The 22,718-nt window shown below is 53.0% G+C and overlaps 5 protein-coding genes across 5 annotated transcripts; all 5 read left to right on the forward strand.

The window, feature by feature from the left end:
- Positions 1-1,701: 1,701 nt before the first annotated feature.
- Positions 1,702-3,627, forward strand: QC762_119630 (uncharacterized protein; the record flags this gene model as incomplete). The annotated part of the gene is made up of 1 exon (XM_062886400.1): positions 1,702-3,627. One exon carries the CDS (start codon positions 1,702-1,704, stop codon positions 3,625-3,627), a length of 1,926 nt encoding a protein of 641 aa, XP_062749484.1.
- A 1,892-nt stretch (positions 3,628-5,519) lies between these two features.
- On the forward strand, positions 5,520-8,558 carry LEU4 (2-isopropylmalate synthase (Alpha-isopropylmalate synthase) (Alpha-IPM synthetase)). The gene is made up of 4 exons (XM_062886401.1): positions 5,520-6,211; positions 6,351-6,495; positions 6,550-8,130; positions 8,194-8,558. Exons 1-4 carry the CDS (start codon positions 6,204-6,206, stop codon positions 8,296-8,298), a joined length of 1,839 nt encoding a protein of 612 aa, XP_062749485.1. The 5' UTR covers positions 5,520-6,203; the 3' UTR covers positions 8,299-8,558.
- Positions 8,559-9,505: 947 nt separating this feature from the next.
- kap95 (karyopherin Kap95) lies at positions 9,506-13,996 on the forward strand. The gene is made up of 6 exons (XM_062886402.1): positions 9,506-9,894; positions 9,954-10,172; positions 10,292-10,350; positions 10,422-12,645; positions 12,700-12,808; positions 12,865-13,996. The coding sequence occupies exons 2-6, from the start codon at positions 10,121-10,123 to the stop codon at positions 13,052-13,054; spliced, it is 2,634 nt and encodes an 877-aa protein (XP_062749486.1). The 5' UTR covers positions 9,506-9,894; positions 9,954-10,120; the 3' UTR covers positions 13,055-13,996.
- A 2,677-nt stretch (positions 13,997-16,673) lies between these two features.
- On the forward strand, positions 16,674-20,419 carry QC762_119660 (uncharacterized protein; the record flags this gene model as incomplete). The annotated part of the gene is made up of 7 exons (XM_062886403.1): positions 16,674-17,582; positions 17,766-17,858; positions 17,932-18,610; positions 18,666-19,073; positions 19,132-19,353; positions 19,404-19,461; positions 19,518-20,419. Exons 1-7 carry the CDS (start codon positions 17,176-17,178, stop codon positions 20,417-20,419), a joined length of 2,769 nt encoding a protein of 922 aa, XP_062749487.1. The 5' UTR covers positions 16,674-17,175.
- A 794-nt stretch (positions 20,420-21,213) lies between these two features.
- On the forward strand, positions 21,214-21,850 carry QC762_119670 (uncharacterized protein; the record flags this gene model as incomplete). The annotated part of the gene is made up of 4 exons (XM_062886404.1): positions 21,214-21,258; positions 21,341-21,505; positions 21,666-21,772; positions 21,841-21,850. 4 exons carry the CDS (start codon positions 21,214-21,216, stop codon positions 21,848-21,850), a joined length of 327 nt encoding a protein of 108 aa, XP_062749488.1.
- Between the last annotated feature and the right edge of the window lie 868 nt (positions 21,851-22,718).

A 22,718-nucleotide genomic window follows, 5' to 3' on the forward strand; every position in this document is an offset into this window, starting at 1 on the left:
TTTGTGTAGGTAGCTGTTTTCTTGGCGGGGCGGACTGTCGGGCAGGGTTTGAGAAACGCCCTGGAAAACATTGGACCAATCAGAAGCTCCCAATGGCTCAGCTGCCTCAACTTCTGAATCCCGTTGCTGCTACCCCGCGCCCTATGAAATCGCTTTGAGCAAGACACCGACGACTTGGTCGTCATGTCTTGGCTTTCCACCCTGCCCCTGGACAACACCAACCATTTCCACCGCCAGCCCATGGATATGACCACTCAAGACTCGCTCGGTCTGGATGCAGGCCCTCCGCCTGGTCTTGATAGGGTGCGAGTGGCAAGGAACTCCGGGGACCCCACGCTCGTTGGGAGCGTTGGGAACCCATCCCGGAGGCCCGGTTGGATGACGGCAGTTTGTCCAAAGTTCTGTCAGCCAGAATGGGCTGGTCGCGCCGCAAAAACATGTTCCCTTTTGGCCCTTCGCTTCTGCCGCTCACTCAGGGGCAAGATGCGAGATGGCAGGCAGGTGGGCAGATGCCACATCATGTACCTGGATCCCGTACATATCTCGGATGGTGCCGTCAAGTGACTCCAGTGCTGCCACGATGGTTTCTCTTTTTTAGTTTCCTGCCTTTTGTTTTTTAAACTTTGGAGAGTCTGTGTTGCCCTCCGACTATCATCTTCCTACCCTCGGCCCATTTTCTCATCCCTTCTATCGGGACCATCTTGGTTTGCCTTCTAGCCCGGTGCTTCAGTCACTCGGTACACGGACCAGAGTCGGACTGTGTCTGGCTGTCTGTGTTATTGTGTGAGGGACGACTTGGAAGAGAAAAGGGCGGCATTTCGCAATTCGAACCGAACGATATCTGTCTCTTCTCACCTCGCCCACTTCCCTTCGTTTGAGCGATCCTCCCTATGAATTTTGGGATTCATCATTCGACATATATCCCTGGGAGCTCTCGCGCACACTTCTTTACGCGAGTTCCACGGTTATAACCTCTCTTTGTTTCTTGTATGCCCTCTCTGGTTCACTTGTGCAGGCCAACAAAAGCCCATTCACCTGGAATCCCGTGGGCAATCTCTATTGTCTGTCCTTTGGAGCCAACAACAATTGACTTTTCTCGACAACAGTACGGCAGTCGGCACACGACCTGGTCATCCACCCGGCTTGTTTACATTGTCTCCGCCCACAGCAGGCACCACGAAATTTATTACCCCAGGTTACGAACCAGACTGGCGACTTTCTAGCCTCGTTTCTAGAGACCGTTGCGATTGCGCTGGGCCAATTTAGTGACATCTCCAGATCTGTGCCGGCGTTTCGGCGCCAAGTCAAGGACGGCCTCGACGACGGTCTCAATTTCGACCTGACGATCCTGGTCAAAGCTTCCTTTATCTACACAGGGTCACCAATCCTTTCTGGAGGTTGCCTGTCCACCGGGGGAATCTTCCTTGTTGTGGCCCTCAAGAGCACGCGAGGGCAGGGGACCTGCTCCTCTCGTCCTATTGTCCCTCCCTCTCCATTGTTGGCCACACAATAGCAATGTATGTGGCCTAACGTCCACTCTTGACGCGGATACACCCACTGCGGTTCGGTGACAACAAACCGCTGGGGAAAGAAGCAAGTCACTGGGCGCATTGGAGCAATTCCATATCTGTTTGACGATCACGATCACTTCGACTTTTTCGACTTCGTTTCAATCTTCCATTCCACCACCCAACCATCAAGATGCGTGGTCCCAGGATGGACCATCCTCGGCGCGGGATCGCTGATCCAGACCTCACTTTTCCCGAAGCACTACTTCAGCTACGAGACACAATACCAACAATCACCAATACCCAAGAAGTACCAATATCCAACCCTACCATCACCCCCTATAATACAGGTCTCAACGGCGTCAATCAGCCAAACAACATGCTCTTCACCGACATCCTATGGTGGACATTGGGCGGCTTGGGGGTACTGATACTGCTCATCAGGATAGGACAGTTGGCGTGGGCCAAGCTACGGCTGGTTTCGGCGATGAATACGAAGGGGAGGCAACAGCATTTCTGGAAGGTCAAGCAATGGAGTTGGATGCCCGGTCTGAAGAGGTCACTCATCTACGCCCCATTATGGAAGAAGAGGCACAACCGCGAGATCCAGCTCTCCAGCGCTGTCAACATGGGCACTCTCCCATCGAGACTCCAGGCAGCGGTCCTCCTCGTATATCTGGGTAGCAACCTCGCATACATGTTCGTCCTCGACTGGCAACAAGCAAACAAGTACGCCCTCTGTGCCGAAATTCGTGGCCGATCAGGAACCCTCTCCGTCGTCAACATGATCCCCCTGATCATCTTTGCCGGTCGCAACAACCCCCTTATTGGCCTTCTCAACATCAGCTTCGACACCTACAACCTCCTCCACCGATGGATGGGTCGCATGTCCGTCTTCGAGGTCCTCATCCACTTCATCGCCTGGGCTGTCGTCCAAGTAGCCGACGACGGCTGGGAGGGTGTCAAGCACAAGATCCTCTACGACCGCTTCATCAGCTCTGGAACTGTCGGCGTCGTCGCTATGTTCGTCATCCTCGTCCTCTCCCTTTCGCCCGTCCGCCACGCCTTTTATGAGTCCTTTCTCAACACCCACATAATCCTCGCCCTCGTTGCCTTCATCTGCACCTGGATTCACTGTGTCTCCGCCACCGTCCACGGCGGTCTCCCCCAGATCCCCTGGGTTCTCGCCATCTTCATCCTCTGGGGCGCCGAGCGCTTCGCCCGCGTCATCCGCCTCGCCTATGCCAACCGGTCGTCTAGGGGTTATACCACCGCGACGGTCGAGCCCATGCCCGGCGAGGCCTGCCGAGTGACGATGCACCTCCCACGGCACATCCCCGTCAGACCCGGCCAGCACGCCTATCTGCGTTTTGCCGGTCTCAAACCCTGGGAAAACCACCCCTTTTCCATCGCCTGGTTCGAGCATACATACTCTCCTTCTTCCCTCCCCACCTACTCCTCTTCTTCTTCATCCTCCTCAGAAAAACACCCCCCGGGGACAACCCCCACCTCCACCACCGTCAGCTTCATCATAGGCGCCCACACGGGCTTCACCCGCCAACTCTACAACACCGCCCGTGCCTCCCCCTTGGGAGCCCTCACCCTCCGAGCAGCCTTTGAAGGCCCCTACGCCGGCCACCACAGCTTCGACTCTTACGGGCACGTAGTCCTCTTTGCCGGCGCAACAGGAATCACCCACCAACTCTCCTACATCCGCCACCTGATCAACGGCTGCAACGACCGCACCGCCTGCACCCGTCGGATCACCCTCGTCTGGATCGTGCGCGACCACGAGGTGTTGGAGTGGATCCACCCCTACATGGAGCAGATCCTGCGCCTCCCCAACAGGCAAGAGATCCTCCGGATCAAGATCTTTGTGACGAGGCCAAAGACAGCGATGGGGGTTAATGTCCTGAGCACGAGCGGGACGGTGCAAAAGTTGCCGGGCAGGCCGAACGTGGTCACGCTGCTGGCTAAGGAGCAGGATGAGCAGATGGGGGCGATGGTGGTTGGGGTTTGCGGTCCGGGGGGGTTGGGGGATGATGTTAGGGGTGCTGTTAGGGGGATGCAGGGGTTGGGGACGGTGGTGGATTTTGTGGAGGAGAGCTTTACTTGGTAGTGAGCAGGACAGTAGGGGTTGGGGTTGGGGTTGGTTCACTTCGATGGTATTTATTTGCTTTGGGAGGGTGGGTGGCTTGGTGATTCGGATAGGATAGGGGGTTAACATTCTTTCTCTTTTCTCTATTCCCTTGGCCTTTTTATTCTTGGGTGGGTGGTGGTTTATCACTGGGTTTTGTGTGATTTTTTTGTAAATAACGGGATATGAAGGGTGCTTTTGTGTATGATGTTGCTGGATAACGGGGAGAGAAGGAGGGGGGAAAGAGCGTTTTATATACCCTATAGACGGGCCTTGGCTTGACACGCAGAAAGCGAATGGCTTTATGGCTTAGGTATGGAGAGGCAAGATAATTGATATGAATTACTGCATCTGGTCTTCTTTCTCAATTTCATGGTATGCGACGTCCAATGATGTTCGCTGATGCCACGCAAACATCTGTCTTTTGCCCGACGTCTGAAGAGTTCAACTCAGGTACGTGTTTTATCCTTGAACGTGTTCCTGTGAATGTGATAGGCTGCTACCTGAACTTCGAACTCTTGACAGACGGATGTCATGGAGTTCGGCTTTAACACCATGACACCAGAGGTCTCTTCAATTTGATTTCTGAATTTACAACATGCCTAAGTTGAAGACATGAAGGGATTGGTAAATCCAACATCCTGCCCTGTTGTCAATTCACCCTTCAGTTTGGTACTTGACAGCTCCGTCACTTGACATCAAGCCCACGGGGCTGCAGGGCTCGGCTTTCCATCGTCGTGATGTAACTCGACATATCGTGTTCCAAGTTTCATGACCCATTGCCACCATTCTCGAAAAACACGGCTCAATATGTCCACAAACGTCACAAAGCCTTCAGTCTCGAGCACGACATATCCCAGAATGGACGTTTATACAAGCCAACTCCGACTTCGGCTTACACCACCACATGGCAAGGACCTCCATGTATAAGTCGATTACGTACAGCCACTTCAGCTGTTGATCTCGACTACAACCCTAACGATCAGCAATGTATCAGATCAGATGTTCCTGAGTAGCATTGATCGACAGCGGGAATAGTTGCAAGCTGGTGGTTATATGCAGGTTGCAACGTCTCCGTGCCGTTTCGTGGGGTAAAAGTCTTTGGTACTGGTCTGTTCAGCCGTGCTTGGGGGGCTCGGGGAACCTGGTTTTGAAGGTCATATAAAACAGGATTTCGGTGATAATTGCAGCAGCTGGATGGGTAGGACAGAAAAGGGGCAAAGGTAGGTGACACGGGAAGGGAAAAAGGGGCCGTATGTTGCGGTCTGTTTGCAGCATGCAGTCGAGGATATAGGTATTCTCTGGTGACTTCGGGAACGGGAAGTGCCAAAATGTGATGTGTTGGTAGCCGGTGAGGCTTGCGGGGCTCGGCATTGGGTGTTCTAGTGTAGTCGCGAGAAGACATGGCGCGTGTAGGAGATATAAAACCCGCCGACGGGTGATGCACTTGGATATTTCTGATGACTGGTGCTCTCGAGTCCCATGTGCGAGTGTTGAGTTGATGGCGCCATCCGATGCTTGTTCGGTTTCCAGCGGCCGTTGAAAGGTCGGAGGGTCCACATTTTACGTGGGTGGATTCTGATGCCCCTCCAAGGCCGGGGAACCCCCTCTTCCGCTGGGAGCATGAGGTTGACCGGTGATCGGCGACGAATCGGATGGGGATCAGAGGCTTCGTTCCAGTTGATATTTGACCTGCAAAGGCAGAGGCCAAAAGCAGGTCGGCCTCACGTCAACCCGCCCACGCGGGCCATGGATGGGCAGAGCGTTGCAGAGAAAGAAAAAAAGTTTGTGCAGGGCAGGCAAAGGAGTCGACGTTATTGGTTCTTGGCTTGCTAGTGGAGGGGTTCGGGTTCGGTGCTGGGGTAGGACAGGGATTCAAACTTCAGGTATCTGTCCATCATGTGCTGTGTTCTCAAGGGCGCATCTCTTCTTCACGGCAAGCCCTCAACCGGCTGCCGACCGAGCTGGCGTGCTTGCTGGCGGACGTTGATTTGGTGGCGAGTCCCAGGAGGGCGTTTATGTATGAAAAACGGGACTCGGGCGAATGCTGGGCACTCAATGGCAACGGCAACCCCTCGGCTGGGTCCCATGCTTTCCTCTTTTTGTTTCGTGGTAGTGGCATTCTCGGGCGCCCTTGGCCGGTCTTTGCGCCGTGACGATTACGGGGACTCATCTCGAATGACTCAGGCCCGCCAGCTTGTTTCGTCTCTTTAAGTATCCATGATCTACCCGTCCACCTAGATCTCCATTGTCCATATATTCCATATCTACCTACCTACCACCTAGGCACCCCTCTTTGTTTCTTGCTGCTTCTCATCCCAACTTCAACAGGCACTTGTCCGCCAATTTATCAAGAATCTTCCCTGGGCTCCACGAATATTACCTAGAGTCTCTCTCCACAAGCTCTAGGTGTCTGGTCCCTCTCAGTTGCAAATCACAGTACACCTACTGCTCTCGGCCCACTCTACTTGCAGCTTAACTTCCTCCGTCGCACCTAAAGGCCGTTGCAAGGCATCCATCAAGCACCTCTTGATTCAACACCCCGCATCTCGTCCACCATGCCTATGTAAGTTTCCAGGTTTGACCCCATTGTTTTCCATGGAACATGGCAGCAGAACACAGCAGGACAGCTTTCCCTAGTGCCACGAAACACAAGACACAAATCCGGAAAACAATGGCTAACCGGGTAATTTGTGGTGTCGTAGGCTTAAGGATCCCTCCAAGAAGTACAAGAGGTTCCAACCTCTGAACCTCCCAGACCGTCAATGGCCAGACAAAGTCATCGAGAAGGCCCCAAGATGGCTGGCAACAGATTTGAGAGACGGCAACCAGAGTCTGGTTGACCCCATGGTATGTCTGGAGTCCGACTGCTAGACAACAGTTTGGCTAACGATGTTCCCTGCACAGAACGGTGATCAAAAATGGCGTTACTTCCAGATGCTCACCGAGCTCGGCTACAAGGAGATTGAAGTATCCTTTCCCTCCGCTTCCCAGACCGATTTCGACTTCACAAGACGTCTGATCGAGACCCCGGGCGCCGTACCCGACGATGTCTGGCTCCAAGTCCTGTCGCCCTGCAGAGAGGACCTCATTCGCCGCACAGTCGATTCGCTGAAGGGAGCCAAGAAGGCCATTGTCCACATCTATCTCGCTACCAGCGAATGTTTCCGGAGGGTTATCTTTGGATTCTCGGAAGATGAGAGCGTGGTTCTTGCTTCCAAGTGTGCGGCTCTGGTACGGTCACTGACCAAGGACGATCCGTCGCAGTCGGGTACCGAGTGGGCATTCGAGTTCAGTCCCGAAACTTTCTCGGATACCAGCCCAGAATTTGTTGTGAGGATCTGCGAGGCTGTCAAGGAGGCATGGGGCCCAACCAAGGAGAACCCCATCATTTTCAACCTCCCGGCAACCGTCGAGATGTCCACCCCCAACGTCTATGCCGACCAGATCGAGTACTTCTGCCGCAACATCTCCGAGCGCGAGAAGATCTGCGTGTCCCTTCACCCTCACAACGACCGCGGCTGTGCGGTTGCTGCGGCCGAGCTGGCCCAGATGGCAGGAGCCGACAGAGTAGAGGGGTGCCTGTTTGGCAATGGGGAGCGGACAGGAAACGTTGATCTGGTCACTCTTGCCCTCAACCTTTACACACAGGGCGTGACTCCCAACATCGACTTCTCGGACCTCCAAAAGGTCATCAAGACAGTGGAGGAGTGCAACAAGATCGAGGTTCACCCACGTGCGCCGTACGGTGGGTCTCTGGTGGTGTGCGCTTTCAGCGGATCTCACCAGGATGCTATCAAGAAGGGCTTCCAAATCCGGGAGAAGGAGGGTAAGGAGTACGACGACCACTGGCAGATTCCTTACCTCCCTCTGGACCCCAAGGATATTGGTCGCGACTACCAGGCCGTCATCCGCGTCAACTCGCAGTCTGGAAAGGGCGGTGCCGCTTGGGTTATCCAGCAAAACCTGCATCTGGACCTCCCACGTGGTCTACAAGTCGCTTTCGCCAAGGTCGTACAGGCTATGGCGGAGCAAAAGGGTCGCGAGCTCCTTCCCACTGAGATTACTGACCTCTTCCGGGAGACTTACCACCTTGACAAGAACTCCCGCTTCAACATTGTTGACTACAACATCAACCCCGACCGTTCCGCCTCTCCCGCACCTCCAGCCCCCGGCAAGACCCAGGATACTAAGAATCTGATGAGAGTCTTCGAGGGTGTCATTTTGATTGACGGCAAAGAGTACAAGCTCCGCGGCCGTGGCAACGGTCCGATCTCCAGTGCCGCAAACGCTCTCCGAACCATTGGTATTGACTTGGATGTCCAGGACTACAAGGAGCATGCTGTCGGTCGGGGACGGGAAGTCAAGGCGGCAACATTCATCGAGTGCGTGGCCCCGGGTGTGGAAGAGAAGGTTTGGGGAGTGGGCATCCACGAGGATGTAGTCCAGAGCTCGCTGATTGCGCTGCTTAGTGCTGCCAGCAACGTAAGTGAAGTTGATGTACACCAAGTCATTGATAGTGAGAAGCTAACGCATTATTTGCAACAGTTTGCCAGCAGCCGCCATGGGAGCCCTATTATTCCCAAGCAGACTCTTACCAATGGCGGCCTCCAAGTTCCGGACATGCAGTCCCTGGAGCACAAGGCCGAATAAGATGCCAACAAACGGGGCATGGGCAAAGACTGAGCAACGAGCGAAGACATGACTTGACACGACAGGCCTTGATTTTCACATGAGTTTATGCAGAGAGGATGAGAAAATTTGCTTCATGACATCTCCTTGATCATCACCCTTTTTCCAACATTGTTATCGGCACTTAGTGGTGTTTGTTTGCAGTTATCTTAGCCGGGGGGTAACATGGGTGCATCACGGTTCGAAAAAAAAGGGGCTTTGGGAGTGGTTTACTTAATACCGAAATTTTGGGGGTTGGGGGTTGCTGAGACAAGTATTCGGTGAAAAGTTATGGTTTTATTTCATGGCTGAGCTTCATGGCTTTATATCATGGTACTTGGTGATTATTCTGAGAAATCGATTCAATGAAATCTTCAGAGACATCTGGAGTTAATTTATGCGCCATGCCAGGTTCAGACGCGGGGTGTGTTCGGGAATTTATCGTTTCATTGATCGCACTCATAGATCCATACCTATCTATATTCAGAGACCAGCATTGTTTCTGTTGGGCCAGTCTTATGTTGGTGTTGCGAATGTCAGACAGGTGGGTAAACCAACAAGGCTCTGAAAGAGAAAGAGTCAGTGGTTGCCTTGCCCAGCCATGGGCGACCCTGATTGGTGGGTTTGAGGAGGCGCAGAAGTGTCTAGAAGCAGTTCCATTCAAAACAAACGGCCCTGCAGGGCTGAAGAAATGGATGTTTTTTTTTTATTAACACGTGAAGGCCTTTTTCAAGACATGCTGATCCTTGACACAGGTGTCAGAAAGTAATTCTAGCATCGGTAAAACTTCAACAAAGCATGACAGGTCAGAAAGGAGTTGTGTAAGGCAAGGGTACTGACAGCAGAATCTAGAATCACAGTCTTCTTTGGGCATGCTGTTTTGAAGGGGTCGGCTCTTGCTCCCTATCAGGCTGCCAGGCTGCATGACAGAGGGGAGAGCCCCATTCCTGTCGCCTTGCAGATTGAAGAGATGGTCAGTGCTCTCGTGTCTAGCGAGGGGCAGCCCCGCCTAGAAACGTGTGCACCAAGGTTTTTGACACTGGGCTACCCTCCTGAGAACACTGCAAAAGTGCGGGGCTCCATATGGGTTCAGAGTCTGGCCGCACAGTGCGGGGTCAGGACCATGGCAACAAGAACGTTCATTCACGTTGAGCGTCCACCGCTTATATTATGTAGAGCAAAGTAGAAACTGGTAGTGGTCTAGTCCAGAGTTTGGTTGCTGTCTGCTGTCTGCCCTGCATCAACTCCCCATCATCTTCTTCCTTTTCCAGTGACCGCTTCTCCTTGTCTTCCTCGATCACATCCTCGACAGAGACTAGCAGCTCGTTGGCAAATACCCAGGACAGTTTTTTGTGTGCTGTCTCGCAACCAACTCGTCTACATTCGACACACTCCTTTGCGTGCCACTCGTCTCTGCCTAGCAGCCATACAGCGACTTTTCTCGGTTCCCGCATCCAACAGCTCTTCAGGCTTGAAAGGTGCGGTTGTTGACTCGAAAGACAGAGTGTATTGCCCAATCTCTGCAGCCTTTTTCTTCCACTGTAAGTCGTGTTCGCCGAACCAGAGAGGCAGACAGACGTACGTGTCTGGCTGTTTGGCTGCTTTTGGAGCTCAAAGGAACTAACAGCGACACTAAGACTTTGTAGTCCTAATCCGATAAGCCCCGTGGATCCACGACCCCCCGCTTGTGTTCCACGCAAACTTTAGCTGCGTCGAATACCAACTTTCTCCCTGTCAACACTCGCTCCTCTCACCTTCACACCAACCCGTTTTCCATCCCGGACACGGTATCCAGACAGCAACCATGGAAGGCTCTCCGGACATCAACACTGTCCTCACCAACTCGCTGAGCCCTGGTATGTCTCTTGCTGCCTTCCTCCCCTCTTTGCAGGCGCGCTGCGGTCAACGTGAAATGACGTTGTGATCATCGTTGAATCTCCTCTGACACCCACATGCTAACTGATTTTCCTTCCAGATGGCGCGCTCCGTAATGCCGCTGAGCAGCAGCTCATCCAGGCCGCCGAGCAAAACTTTGTACGTCTTTGCTGGCCTCGCCCTCCTCAACCCCTATTCTGGCGGTCTCGCTAACATGTTCTGTCCTTCAGTCACAATACCTCCTGACGCTCGTCCAAGCGTTGGCGAATGAAAATGCCGAAGGACATATTCGAGCCGCCGCCGGTATCGCTCTCAAGAACGCCTTCAGTGCCCGCGAGTTTGCCAGACAACAGTCTTTACAAGCGAAATGGCTGAACCAGACCGACCAAGAAACCAAGACCCGCGTCAAGCAGCTGGCTCTCGAGACGCTTTCCTCCACAAATGCCCAGGCCGGCCAGGCTTGCGCTCAGGTCGTCGCTGCCATCGCGGCGATCGAGCTGCCCCGTGACCAGTGGCCAGATCTTATGGCGTCTCTTGTCCGCAACGTCAGCGAAGGCAGTCCCCACCAGAAGCAGGCCTCCCTTACAACCATCGGGTTCATCTGCGAGAGCCAAGATCAGGATCTGAGGAACAGCTTGATTGCCCATTCGAACGCCATCTTGACGGCAGTAGTACAGGGTGCTCGCAAGGAGGAGACCAACCTCGAGGTCCGTCTCGCTGCCATCACCGCGTTGGGTGACTCCCTCGAATTTGTCGGAAACAATTTCAAGCATGAAGGCGAGCGCAACTACATCATGCAGGTTGTCTGCGAGGCCACCCAGGCCGAGGACTCTCGGATTCAGCAGGGTGCTTATGGCTGCCTGAACCGCATCATGGCTCTCTACTATGAGAACATGCGGTTCTACATGGAGAAGGCTCTGTTTGGCCTTACCATTCTGGGCATGAAGAGCGATGACGAGGATGTTGCCAAGTTGGCGGTTGAGTTCTGGAGCACAGTATGCGAGGAGGAGATTGCCATTGAAGATGACAATGCCCAGGTCGAGAGCTCCGAGCAGATGCGCCCATTCTACAACTTCAGCCGCGTTGCCACCAACGAGGTCGTCCCTGTTCTCCTCGCCCTGCTCACCAAGCAGGACGAGGACGCTTCAGACGACGAGTACAACATCTCGCGTGCCGCCTACCAGTGCTTGCAGCTCTATGCCCAGTCGGTTGGAGCTGCTATTGTCCCTCCAGTTATTGCGTTTGTCGAGGCCAACCTCCGCCACGACGACTGGCATTACCGTGATGCCGCCGTCTCTGCCTTTGGTGCTATCATGGACGGTCCGGAAGAAAAGACCTTGGAGGGGATTGTCAAGTCAGGAATGGGCCCTCTCATTGCCATGATGGATGATCCTTCCATCCACGTTAGGGATTCGACCGCTTATGCGCTCGGCCGTATCACCGAGACCTGCGCCGATGCCATTGACCCTACTCAGCACCTGGATGCTCTGATCCGCTCGCTCTTCAACGGTCTTATGAACACTCCCAAGATGGCCGCTTCTTGCTGCTGGGCCCTGATGAACATTGCCGAGAGATTTTCTGGTGACGGCGATTCCGCTCAAAACCCCTTGACTCCTCACTTCAACCAGAGCGTCACAAACCTGCTTGCTGTCACCGGCAGAATGGACTGCGAGGCTTCCGTCAGGACTGCTGCCTATGAGGTTCTGAACACGTTCGTGCGCAACGCTGCCAGCGAGAGTCTCCAGGCTGTCGCCTCTCTTTCCACCGTTACCATCGAGCGATTGGAGGGCACCATCCCAATGCAGGCCCAGGTCGTCAGCATTGAAGACAAGATCATCCTCGAGGACATGCAGACCAGTCTCTGCACCGTCCTCCAGGCCATCATCGAGCGCCTGGACAAGGAGATCGCTCCTCAGGGTGACCGTATCATGCAGTGCCTGCTCCAGATTCTGAGCAGCGTCAACGGAAAGTCTAGTGTACCCGAGGGCGCTTTCACAACCATCAGCAGTCTTGCCAATGCGATGGAGGAGGACTTCGTCAAGTACATGGATGCCTTTTCTCCATTCCTTTACAATGCTCTTGGCAACCAAGAAGAGCCGGGTCTCTGCTCGATGGCTATTGGCCTCGTCAGCGACATCACACGGTCCATGGGCGAGCGCAGCCAGCCTTGGTGCGATAACTTCATGAACTACCTGCTGAACAACCTCAGGAGCACTGCTCTTGCGAACCAGTTCAAGCCTGCCATCCTCCAATGCTTTGGCGATATTGCTGGCGCTATTGGTGGCCACTTTGAGACATACCTCTCCGTCGTTGCGCAGGTATTGCAGCAAGCTGCTACCGTCACCGCCGGCGCCGAGGGCTCCTATGAAATGTTCGACTATGTCATCACCCTGAGAGAAGGCATTATGGATGCTTGGGGTGGCATCATCGGAGCCATGAAGTCTGGCAACAAGAGTATGCTGTGTCCCCTATTCTTGCATGAGAATGTAACTGACCCATTTCTTTTAGCCGCTGTCCTCGAGCCATATGTTCAGTCAATCTTCGAGATGCTGAACGTCATCGCCAACGATGCTAACCGCAGCGAAGCTTTGATGCGGTCTGCCATGGGTGTCATCGGGTAAGTTACAATTCATGGTCATTATTCAAACGCGGCTCTTGCTAACAACCAACCAGTGATCTTGCCGATGCTTATCCTAATGGCCAGCTGGTCGAAGCTTTCCGCGCGGATTGGCTTACCGCCATGATCAAGGAGACGCGCCAGAACCGCGAGTTCCAGCCCCGTACCATTGAGACTGCTCGCTGGGCCCGCGAACAAGTCAAGCGTCAAATCGGCGGCGCTCAGGGCATGATGTCGCAAACATGAAGCACAAAATAATCTTGGCCAGCAAGGAGCTGCCATATCCTCCCCTCCCTTCCTTTGAGTGCCGAGACCCATCTGCGTCGGCCCCAGTGGCACCCGACAGTCTGTTCAGCAGTAAAGTGGCCCCGTCAACCTCCCCCCCCTCCCCGATCCCCCTAAGCAGCGCAACCTCTGACGACACGGCACAACACAATTCTTACCACACCACACACATCACATGGACGAGTACCGAGATGCACAGGCGGTGTATATAGATCCCATTACACTATTAATTCGGACATCATACCCCTAGAAGACACTACACTATTTTACCGTATCTTTGCGACTGCTGGCACTGTTTCACCCCTTTTTTTTTTTAATCTTGTTTGTTTCTGGGACGGCATAGAGCGATATCATGTACTTGTTCCATGTTTCCAACGGGTAGGGGCATGGAGCATATGACACCATCATGTAGAGTTTTTTATTCAGCGCATTATTACCCAAAAGGCGGCGGCGGCGGAACGGATGGCTCAAAAACCGGTTCAAGTGGACAGGTTCTGGAGTTTGGATGGGAGGTCAAAGGAAACGATGATAGCGGAATTCGAATGCAGGTTGACATACACATGGAGTTTTGATCATGATCTAAGCAATGCATGTATTGCCAGGACCGCTACTCAACACGCAGTACAAGAAGAGCAGCAACAACACACCAAGAAAAGCACCTAGCGTGTCGATTTTGTCATCATGGCTTTGCTCGACATGAATGGCGGGAGGGTGGAAATCGGGAAACGGATCTATACCAACCGTTTTCTTTTTGCTTTGGCGGACCTTTTGTCGAGTGACGAATGGTTTTTGCTATTGTGATTACGGATTAGGTAGACAGAGAGCTAGGAATGAGAAGTTACCCCTAACAAATAGGATGAGGCTGGCTGTGTGATGTGACTGCTGTTGTGTGTATGAATACCATTAGAGATGAGATGTTGTATCTTGATGATGTCAAGTCTAACGTCTATGGGTTTTTTAGAACGGTGTTGTCCCAAGAAATGATGCCGTAACTCAGGTAGTATGAACTTTGCCTCCCGCGCGGGAGAGGATGTGGTAGGTAGGTGGTACAACATCTGGATCCGGGTCCATCGAGGTCTACACACACACACACACACACACACCCACTCACTCACTCTCACACACACTCACTCACACACAGACACACAAGCACACGGAATGAAACGGGACGGATGGACGGGCCCGGCGAGCGGGGGGGTGGGGGGTGGCGGGACGGGTTACTTTGATTTTGGGATTCTGAGCCGTTTCTGCTGGTTTGGAGACTTGCGGGGATGGCCTGCTGAGATGAGGAGGTTGAGATTTGCCGTGGTGGTATCAATCTGATAAGACGGGGGAAAGGAAGAGGTTGAGAAGATGGGGGTAAGGTAGGAAGGTAGGTGATGGCTTAGGGACTGAATCTAGAACATGAATATCCACGGGGGATGGCTTAGGCAAGATCCAGTTGCCGGGTGCTGTCGGCTTGGGAGGTGAAGAGGATTGGGTATGGGGGGAAGGAAGTGGCTGTTGGTGTTGGGTAGGGCTTGGTCTTCTTCTCTTGGGTTGCTTACTCACCCTCCTACCCCCTCCCTAGATGTCCGGCTGGTGCTTTAAGGGAAGGTCAGGGTAGGGCTTCTCTCTGATGATGAATAGACAGTAGCTTTGTTGTTTTGTTAGCAGGCTGGCAATTCTAGTTATTCGTAACCTACCTAGGGTTTCACTTGGGACGGGATTGGTGGATTGCCATGATGGGCTTGAGATGGGGATGGGCAAGGCTCGGGTGATTCGGGCTTTGGTCGGCGGGTTTGTTTTCCCTGTTACACAGAAGAGAAAGGGAACGAGGGCTATTACGAGAACTCTTGATGAGGGGGCGTTTCTTGGGCTACGGCCGGTTCTTATCATGTTTTGCAGCTTTTTGTGGTTCTGGTGAAGTAGAGGACTGGTTCCTCCTCAGTAATCTGTGTTGTTGTAAGAGACAGAGAAGACATGGAGAGAAATGGGTGTAATTTCTTTTGGTCAAGATAATAGTCCGGGATGAATTATTCGTTTTATCATTGGGTATGTACTTGGTGATGGTTGGGTTTGTGTTGGTGATGCTGGGGGCTCGGTGTGGTGGTGGTTGTGTAAGTGGGACAGTGCGTGGGCGTTTTGCTCTGATCTGAGCAGATAAAGCACAATTCTGAGTCGGTACATTCTGCGTTATTGATTCTGCATCTTCCAGTATTCAAAGTATGTGTTTCCGGAGTTTGGTTTGGAAGATCGATGTTGATATCAACATGAAACCAGATGTGAACATGTCCAGACAGTGTCGTTAACACTGTTGTGGGAGTTCAAGCGTCGTTTGTTCAGGGGTCTGTTTTTGGGGTTCTTTCTTGTCACACCGTCGGGCAGAACTTCAGCGAGCCTCCTCCTCCATGCCCCCACACTCTCACGTCTCTCGCTGTGACACTTTTCCTGGACTGTGCCGCTGCCGTGGTGGGTGTGTGGGCAGGCAGACAGGCCAGTGGGCTGGCGGCAGGTCGTGCAGCATGAATCGAATCGGGGCTTATTCCGTGCCGTCGTGTTGGTGGGCATTTGTGGGTGTGGTCGCTCGGCAAGCAGCGGTTGTGAGAGTGGACTTGATGGACTAGAACTCTTGGCTGGGCTGGCAAAGAGGACCGGTCAGGGTAGCAATATGTCTGCTTTGATGAAAGTACCCAGAGGCTCACAACCACGGAGCACGGCATGTCAGACAGCGGGAAGGGAAGGGAAGGGAATGCGAGTGGGTGTGCCGAGGTGGTGGTGGGGGGAAGAGTATCTGGGGAGTTGGAGAGAAGATCAGGAAAATAACGGCAGGTAACATAGTCTCATCAGGGATGGCCGAATATTGGGGCAATAGAGGTGGACGGTTTTATGTTGCAATGTCACACTGCAATGGCAGGCAAGCCAAGGAAATACAAGATAATTGCCCGAAATAGTCTTTGAAGATCAAAGATGATTTGCATGATACTGGATGGTTTTGGAGAGCAGTCTGACACGCCACGCAACACCCACTACAATGATACAGACCGGACTAGGCTCGCCATATTGCACCATGATGGAAATGGGACGGAAACGTGGGACCAGGGGGGTAAATGACATGATGCTGCGTGGATGGACACTCGGGCGGCCGGCAGGCCTTGTTGGTGATAGGCAGTGCGCCGCGAGAACCAACGAATACGTCTCGTCGCTATCTTTACGACGGGATTTGATCCGTTCGTACATGAAGTTCAAGGATAATGTGCCTCACTCTCAATAGATAATACCATAACCACGTGTGGCTGGTTTTCTATCAGCCTTCTGGGGGGGAGGGGGAAGATGTGACGGACGGAAACCCGGCGAGGGAAGAGGGGGGTGGGATGAAGCAAAAGAACTATAGTTGCTTTTTCCTCGTCTTCTTCTCTCTCTCTTTTCCTCTCACCGGTGAACCAATCCTCTATCACCAAGCAGCACGTTTCATGGCAATATACTTCAATGTCTTGCTGAGAGGATAGTTTAAAGCCAGCGCCAGCAAGGCCCAAGCGACCAGTGGAATGTTCCTTTTTTTAATATTTTTTTTTTTTTTTTAATTTTTTTATTTTTTTTTGCTCGAATTCAAGCCTGAAGCACCCCCGCAGTTTGCCCCGAAAAGAACGCCCGGCAACACGTTTTCCTCCACTTTTGCCCTGGAAGGTTAGCTGCCTAGAGCGCTGCCGTCACGTTTTGCAAACACCCCCACACCCCCTCGACCTGGCAACTCACAGAGCTCAGATTGGACCTCGACTTTGCCCTGCCGGCAACATTCCCACCCCACTGGCAGCAACAGCTGCTCCTTTCCGGCGTCCCTCCGGCAAGCATTCCACCATCCGGTCTTCGTTCCAGGCTTCTTGTTCGTTTTGAATATCCTTAACAGTGGTGGAATACGGCGGGAAAGAGGTCCTGGTGCAGATCAAAACCTCGCGAATCGTGCATCGCGGCGCGCGACGTGCGGCTGTGATTTGCATCGCCGGTAGTGCTGAGGACGACACACAGGTGTAAGAGAGTGCGAGCGAGACCGGAAGGCAGGAGAGCAACATCAGGAGGTCGCTGTCGCAACAAAAAGATAAAAGATGGATGTTGAAATGAAGGGCGTGGTTGCTCCTGATGCTGCCGGTACCAACGTCACGATGGACATGCCGCCTCCTCCGCTGCCGGCTTCTGCTATTGCGGCTGCCGCCCAGTTACAGCTGCAGCAACAACAGCAACAGCAACAGCAGCAGCAACAGCAGCAGCAGCAACAGCAGCAGCAGCAGCAGCAGCAACAGCAACAGCAACAACAGATCCAGCAACAACAGATCCAGCAACAACAGATCCAGCAACAACAGATCCAGCAACAACACCCACAGCATCACCACCATCAATTGCAGCAGCACCCACAGTCGCCGGTAGCTCTAGCACAACCACAACAACAGCAGCCATCCCAAGCCCCTCCAGCGGCTCCACCTGTCAAGAGGAGAGCTCCTATTGCCTGCCGAAGGTGCGTACTTTGATCCTATTCTGTCTATCGGTTGCCGATCAAACCAGTCGGAATCTGTTTGGTGCATATATGCCCAGAAGCTCAGTTCCTTGTTTCCCTCCATTTCATCTTTAGATATTGCCAATGTGTGCCAGGTTGTAAACCTCCTTGACCTAACATATATCTTGTTCGCCTCTACTTTAGATGTCGTCGTATGAGAAGCAAATGTCACCAAACGGACAAGGGAAAGCCACCTTGCCAATCATGCACCGATGCAGGACTTGGACCAGAAGACTGGTGAGATCAACCTCATCCCAATGACCTGAGGGATTTCCTTTGTCTGTCAGTGATTGCTGATGCGCGTGTAAAGTGTCTTTCCAGTCCGCGGCCAACCAGATGAGGACCGCGAATACCGGCACCCTCGGGTCCGGGCCGATAAGAATAGTAAACGAGAGGTTCTCAAGTTTCGAAGGGATGTCCTGGACCAGCAGCAGCAGCAGCAGCAGCAGCAGATTCTAGCCAACGGAGCGGTGATGAGCCCTGGAGGAAAGCTCATTGCCCGAAGCCCGGACGACTGGGAGGTCCTGCCACCGTTGGAGGATATCTTAGACGCAGTGAACAACTTTACGAGACATTACTTCCAGTTGGGATTCATCCCCAAGCAGAGGTTTATCGAGAAATTGACGGTTAACCCCCGGTCAGTCAGCTTGTTTCTGCTTCTGGGAATACTAAGTGTCAGCGCTAGGTTGACGCCGGCGTTGGTCGAACGGTACGGCGGTGCTGTGAACGCGGCCGAGATCTTCATGGAGCATGCTTCGGCTGTGGCAATGATGGAGCTATACAGGGAGCCAAGTCTGGAGAGGTGCCAGGCGTTCTATTTGTTGAGTATCGCGCAGCAAGGGAGTGGTCTGACTCACAAGAGCTCGATCAACATGGCCGTCGCTATGAGGATGGCAACGCTGCTCAAGCTGCACAGGGAGGAGACGTACGTCTTGGTAAACCCAACAAAGGAGCTGGTAATCCAAGCCGAATCAGCAAGGAGAACTTTGGTACGTTCTTGAATTGTCGAAACCTGGAGAAGGGGCTTGCTAACCGTGCATCTAGTGGATGCTTCACAGCCAGGACAATTTGCACTCAAGCGCACAGTCGCCTGTGCTGCTGGCAGCCAGCGACATCACGGCATTGCTTCCCTGTGACGAGCAAGACTTTGCGGCGGCTCGGGAACCCAAATCGAGAGCAGCTCTCGAGGACACCCAACCTGCATTGGAGAAGCCCGAGCTGATTGCTGACCCAGGGAGGTCACTGTTTGCGACGTTGATACAGGCGCATTACTACTGGGGCAGGATCTCTAGACGGGCCATCAGTCACGATAAGAGCGCGAGACCGTGGGAGCCAACCAGTCAGTATGCTGTCCTGGAAAAGAAACTGGCCGAGTGGGAGGCATTGCTGCCGAATGACCATAGGTGGAGCAGCCTGTTGCTGAAGGGCTACAAGCAGGAAGGTCATGATCTGGTGTGCTTATCGAACGTTATTTGCTGCGTGGCCCTTTGCTAATTTGAGTTCTATGCAGGCATATCTCGGAGTGACCATGACGCCGCGGCTCTGCAACATTGTGCTCCGTAAGGCGTACATACACAACATGATCAACCATGGCACTTCAGACGCGACCTTGGCGCGCTTTTGGAATGATATGGCGCAAGAGCTGTTCAGGAATGTCAAGGAGTTGTATGAGCAAATCCAGATCCAGTACGGAGACAGAGCTCCAGACGAGGGTCCCGGAGCCCAGATGGCTGTAAGAATCATTCGGCTTTTGGCACTGAGAGCTATACTGACAGATGGCAGGCTTTCTGTGTATATACATGTGGCTTCCTGGCATGCTATTTGTGCAAATATCCCAAGTGTAGGTTCTACCTTGCTGGCTAGCGATGGCAAGGAAATATGCTAACATTTTCACAGTGTGTGCCGACTCTATTCTCGTGCGTGATGCTCCGCAGATTGTCCAGCGCATCCTCGGCATCCTGAACGAGAGCAAGAACATCTGGCCGCTCGCGTCTAGGTGGTTCGACCACCTGGAAAAGTTTTCAAGAACGAAAACAGGAATGGCAGCAGAAACGCAGGGCAGCATGGCTGATAGCGTGAGTGCTCCGAGTTCGAACAGCACACAAGCCCACCCCATTTCCTCTCCTCCACCCCCTTCTTCATCTTCGGGAGACTTAGTGTCTTCAATCCAGAGAGATCCAATCCCTCACGTCCTGCAGCCGGCGCTCAAGGATGTGTTCACGCCAATCCAGCCGCGTCTCCTGCCGTCGTCAACTCCTTCGACCGAAGGCGCCAAGAATCACAACGGTGTGGTGTCCCCAACATCCACACAAGGCAGCGGTCCAAGCTCTGCCATCTTGCCGCTACCCCAGGGCCCGCCTCCCTCGGCCAATTCTCATCAGTTGTATATTGATCCCAACTTGAGATTGCCACTGCCTAATGCGCCGCCGCCTCCGCACGCACCTCAGCAGCAACATAAGGTCCAGTCACCTCAGCAACAGCATGCTCAGCATTCACCGACAGGAGGCGGTAGGCAGTCCACTGATGGGCTTGGGCTTTTGTTGGAGGCGTTCGATACTCATCGGTCGGCTCCAGGACCTCCCGGGCCCGGTCAACATCCTCACCGCGCTGAGGGACAGGGCCCACCACCGGGCGCCCCGTATGATCCTCAGGCGGCACCGCAGCCGTATTACACGCAGCATCAAGGGTTGCCGATGAATGACGGGTATGAGAACGAGTTGGGGTATTACATGAGCGATGGGGTGCCTCAAACTATGCAGAACTGGGTTGGGACGCCGCACATGTACACGGGGTACTAGTGCTTTGATTGAGCGAGATGGATCATTTTTGGTACTGGCTTTTTCCTTTGATGTGGGTGGATGGGTAGTCGTTTGATAGCGGGAGTTGGGAAAGAGATATTTCGTCGTTTAGGTCAAGGGTATTGTTTTTGCTTTGGGGATGACTTTTGTCATTCTTTTGCCTACGGGGATACGAAGGTAGGCTATGGGATAAAAACTTGGACCGGGAAATCGGGATGGCAAGTGTCTTTTGCTAACATGTTTCTGAACTCTGGAGCTTTGGGGGGTAACAGCGGTGGATTTTGATCTGCTGCCTTTTTGCTTATGGGACTACTTGTTTCCTTCAGTCGACCCGGCCATTATTGTTTCCTTGTGTCTTTTAGTAAGGAAGAAGGAGTGATACAAATCTTGAGTCTTGAATCAATGACAGGGGAATAAACAGCATTTTCTTCTTGCCCCTGAATGTTGGCCCAGCGCCAAGTGGTGTTGATGTGCATATATCCATTATGATTCGATTATGGAATATGCAACCACCAGCGGTCTATCCGAACTTTCGCCGCCAAGCGCGGCATTCCGTCATAGGACAGGAGCGGAGAGCGTTTTCGGTTGGCGGCAGTTCAGTAGGTGATTTTTGGATGCTGGAAATAATTCTGGATTAGCAATTCTAATCCACCACCACACAAACACGTAACACCCACGCTAGATCTCTACAGTTCTCGACGTTGACAATCCTGAACCTTTTCCCCCCAATCTCAGTAAAAAGCAAAAACCTGCGTGCGACCGAAAACGAGCGAGACCCCCAAGGAACAAAAAAAATGGCTACCCCGCGCCCGGAGCAGGCGCAAAAGGTGCTTTCGCTGGTATGCCTACCCCAGAAAAAAATTGGACTGAGCAAGTAGAGGATAAATGCTAATGATGGATTTGGGGGGGGGGACACAACAGTACAAGCAACTCCTCCGGCAATCCTCCCAGTTTGCCAACTACAACTTTCGCGAGTACGCCAAGCGACGGACGAGGGATGCGTTCAGGGAGAACAAGAATGTGGAGGAGGAAAGGAGGGTGCAGGAGCTGGTGCAAGAGGGTTTGAACCAGTTGCACTTGTTGAAGGTGAGTCACGGATTTCCGCGGTGAAGTCTGGAGAGGGCAGATATGGGAAAGAGAGTAGGATTTTGATACCGGGGAGAAGAGGGAGGCTTGGGGGTTATGGTGCTGGAGGAGACATAAAAAAGAAGAGAAGCAGACACAGTGGCTAACGAAACAACGACAGAGGCAAACAATGATCAGCCAGTTTTACAAGCACGACAGGCTTGTGGTGGAGGGCGGGCTCTCAGGGAAGGATAAGGGTGGGAAAGTGCTCAGGCAGAAGGATACCGGGTAGGTTCTTGATCCTTGCACTCCGAATCTGCAGAAGACGGGAGGTGCTAATACAACCTGACTCGCAGCTGGGATTAAAGGTGTCAGCGGACGAAGAGGCAGTGTCTAGGAGGACCGACGTAGGGCTGTTTGTATAAATACTAGGAACAAGGACTCTTTAACAAGAAGGCAGGCGTTTTGCTGTACAGGGACCAGCACAAATAAAGGGGGTGCGTCTTTTTCAGTGTACCTCTGAGGACAATGATATCATGTGGTGTTGGCGGTGGCAGGAAAGGGAATCAAACTCAGCTTCATTCTTCTCAATGGGAGTCAACAAGAGTGTGCCTACCTGTCTGGTCCTGGAAGCTTTGACAAGATCCGAATCTTTGGGTGTTGCTGGCTCACACTGATGACTTCTCGGATATATCGATATCGCTATATCCGACTAGTGCACTGCTTTGTGCATTTCGACACGCGAGGTGCTTGCTGACAACACGCGAATTGGCAGGGCAGCCGCGAATCAGATCGAGATCCTCAAAAGCAATCAACCAAGTCTCTTTCTTCCATTTCAATATACCAAATTGTGCCCATCTTTTTTTGAGAGCCATCTCCAGCCAACCATCAAATATTATTTTTACTCCAACAACTGTTACCAGCACAGTACTCATTGACATATCTAGCGCCCGTTACGAAAAACCCCCAAACCCACCATCGAGACCAACCAACCTTACTTGCGACCGATCATCATCCTTCCTAGTCCTCGCCGGTCTCAACTTACGCCACTGTCGTCGGTGTCGCGACGCCACGCCCCGTAACGTTGTGCGCAAATCCACAAGTCCCCTGCGCCAGCTCCGGAGTCTCCGTTGCTTCCGGCCGAGGCCAGCGGAACTCGGAATCCATAATCCAAAAGTTGTCGCGGGGTGACGTGAGATCCGGCGCGAGCTTCGGGGTCCGGTCCGTTTAGCAC

The sequence above is a fragment of the Podospora pseudocomata genome, assembly GCF_035222375.1.
Source record: "Podospora pseudocomata strain CBS 415.72m chromosome 1 map unlocalized CBS415.72m_1, whole genome shotgun sequence".
Taxonomy (NCBI): Eukaryota; Fungi; Ascomycota; class Sordariomycetes; order Sordariales; family Podosporaceae; genus Podospora; species Podospora pseudocomata.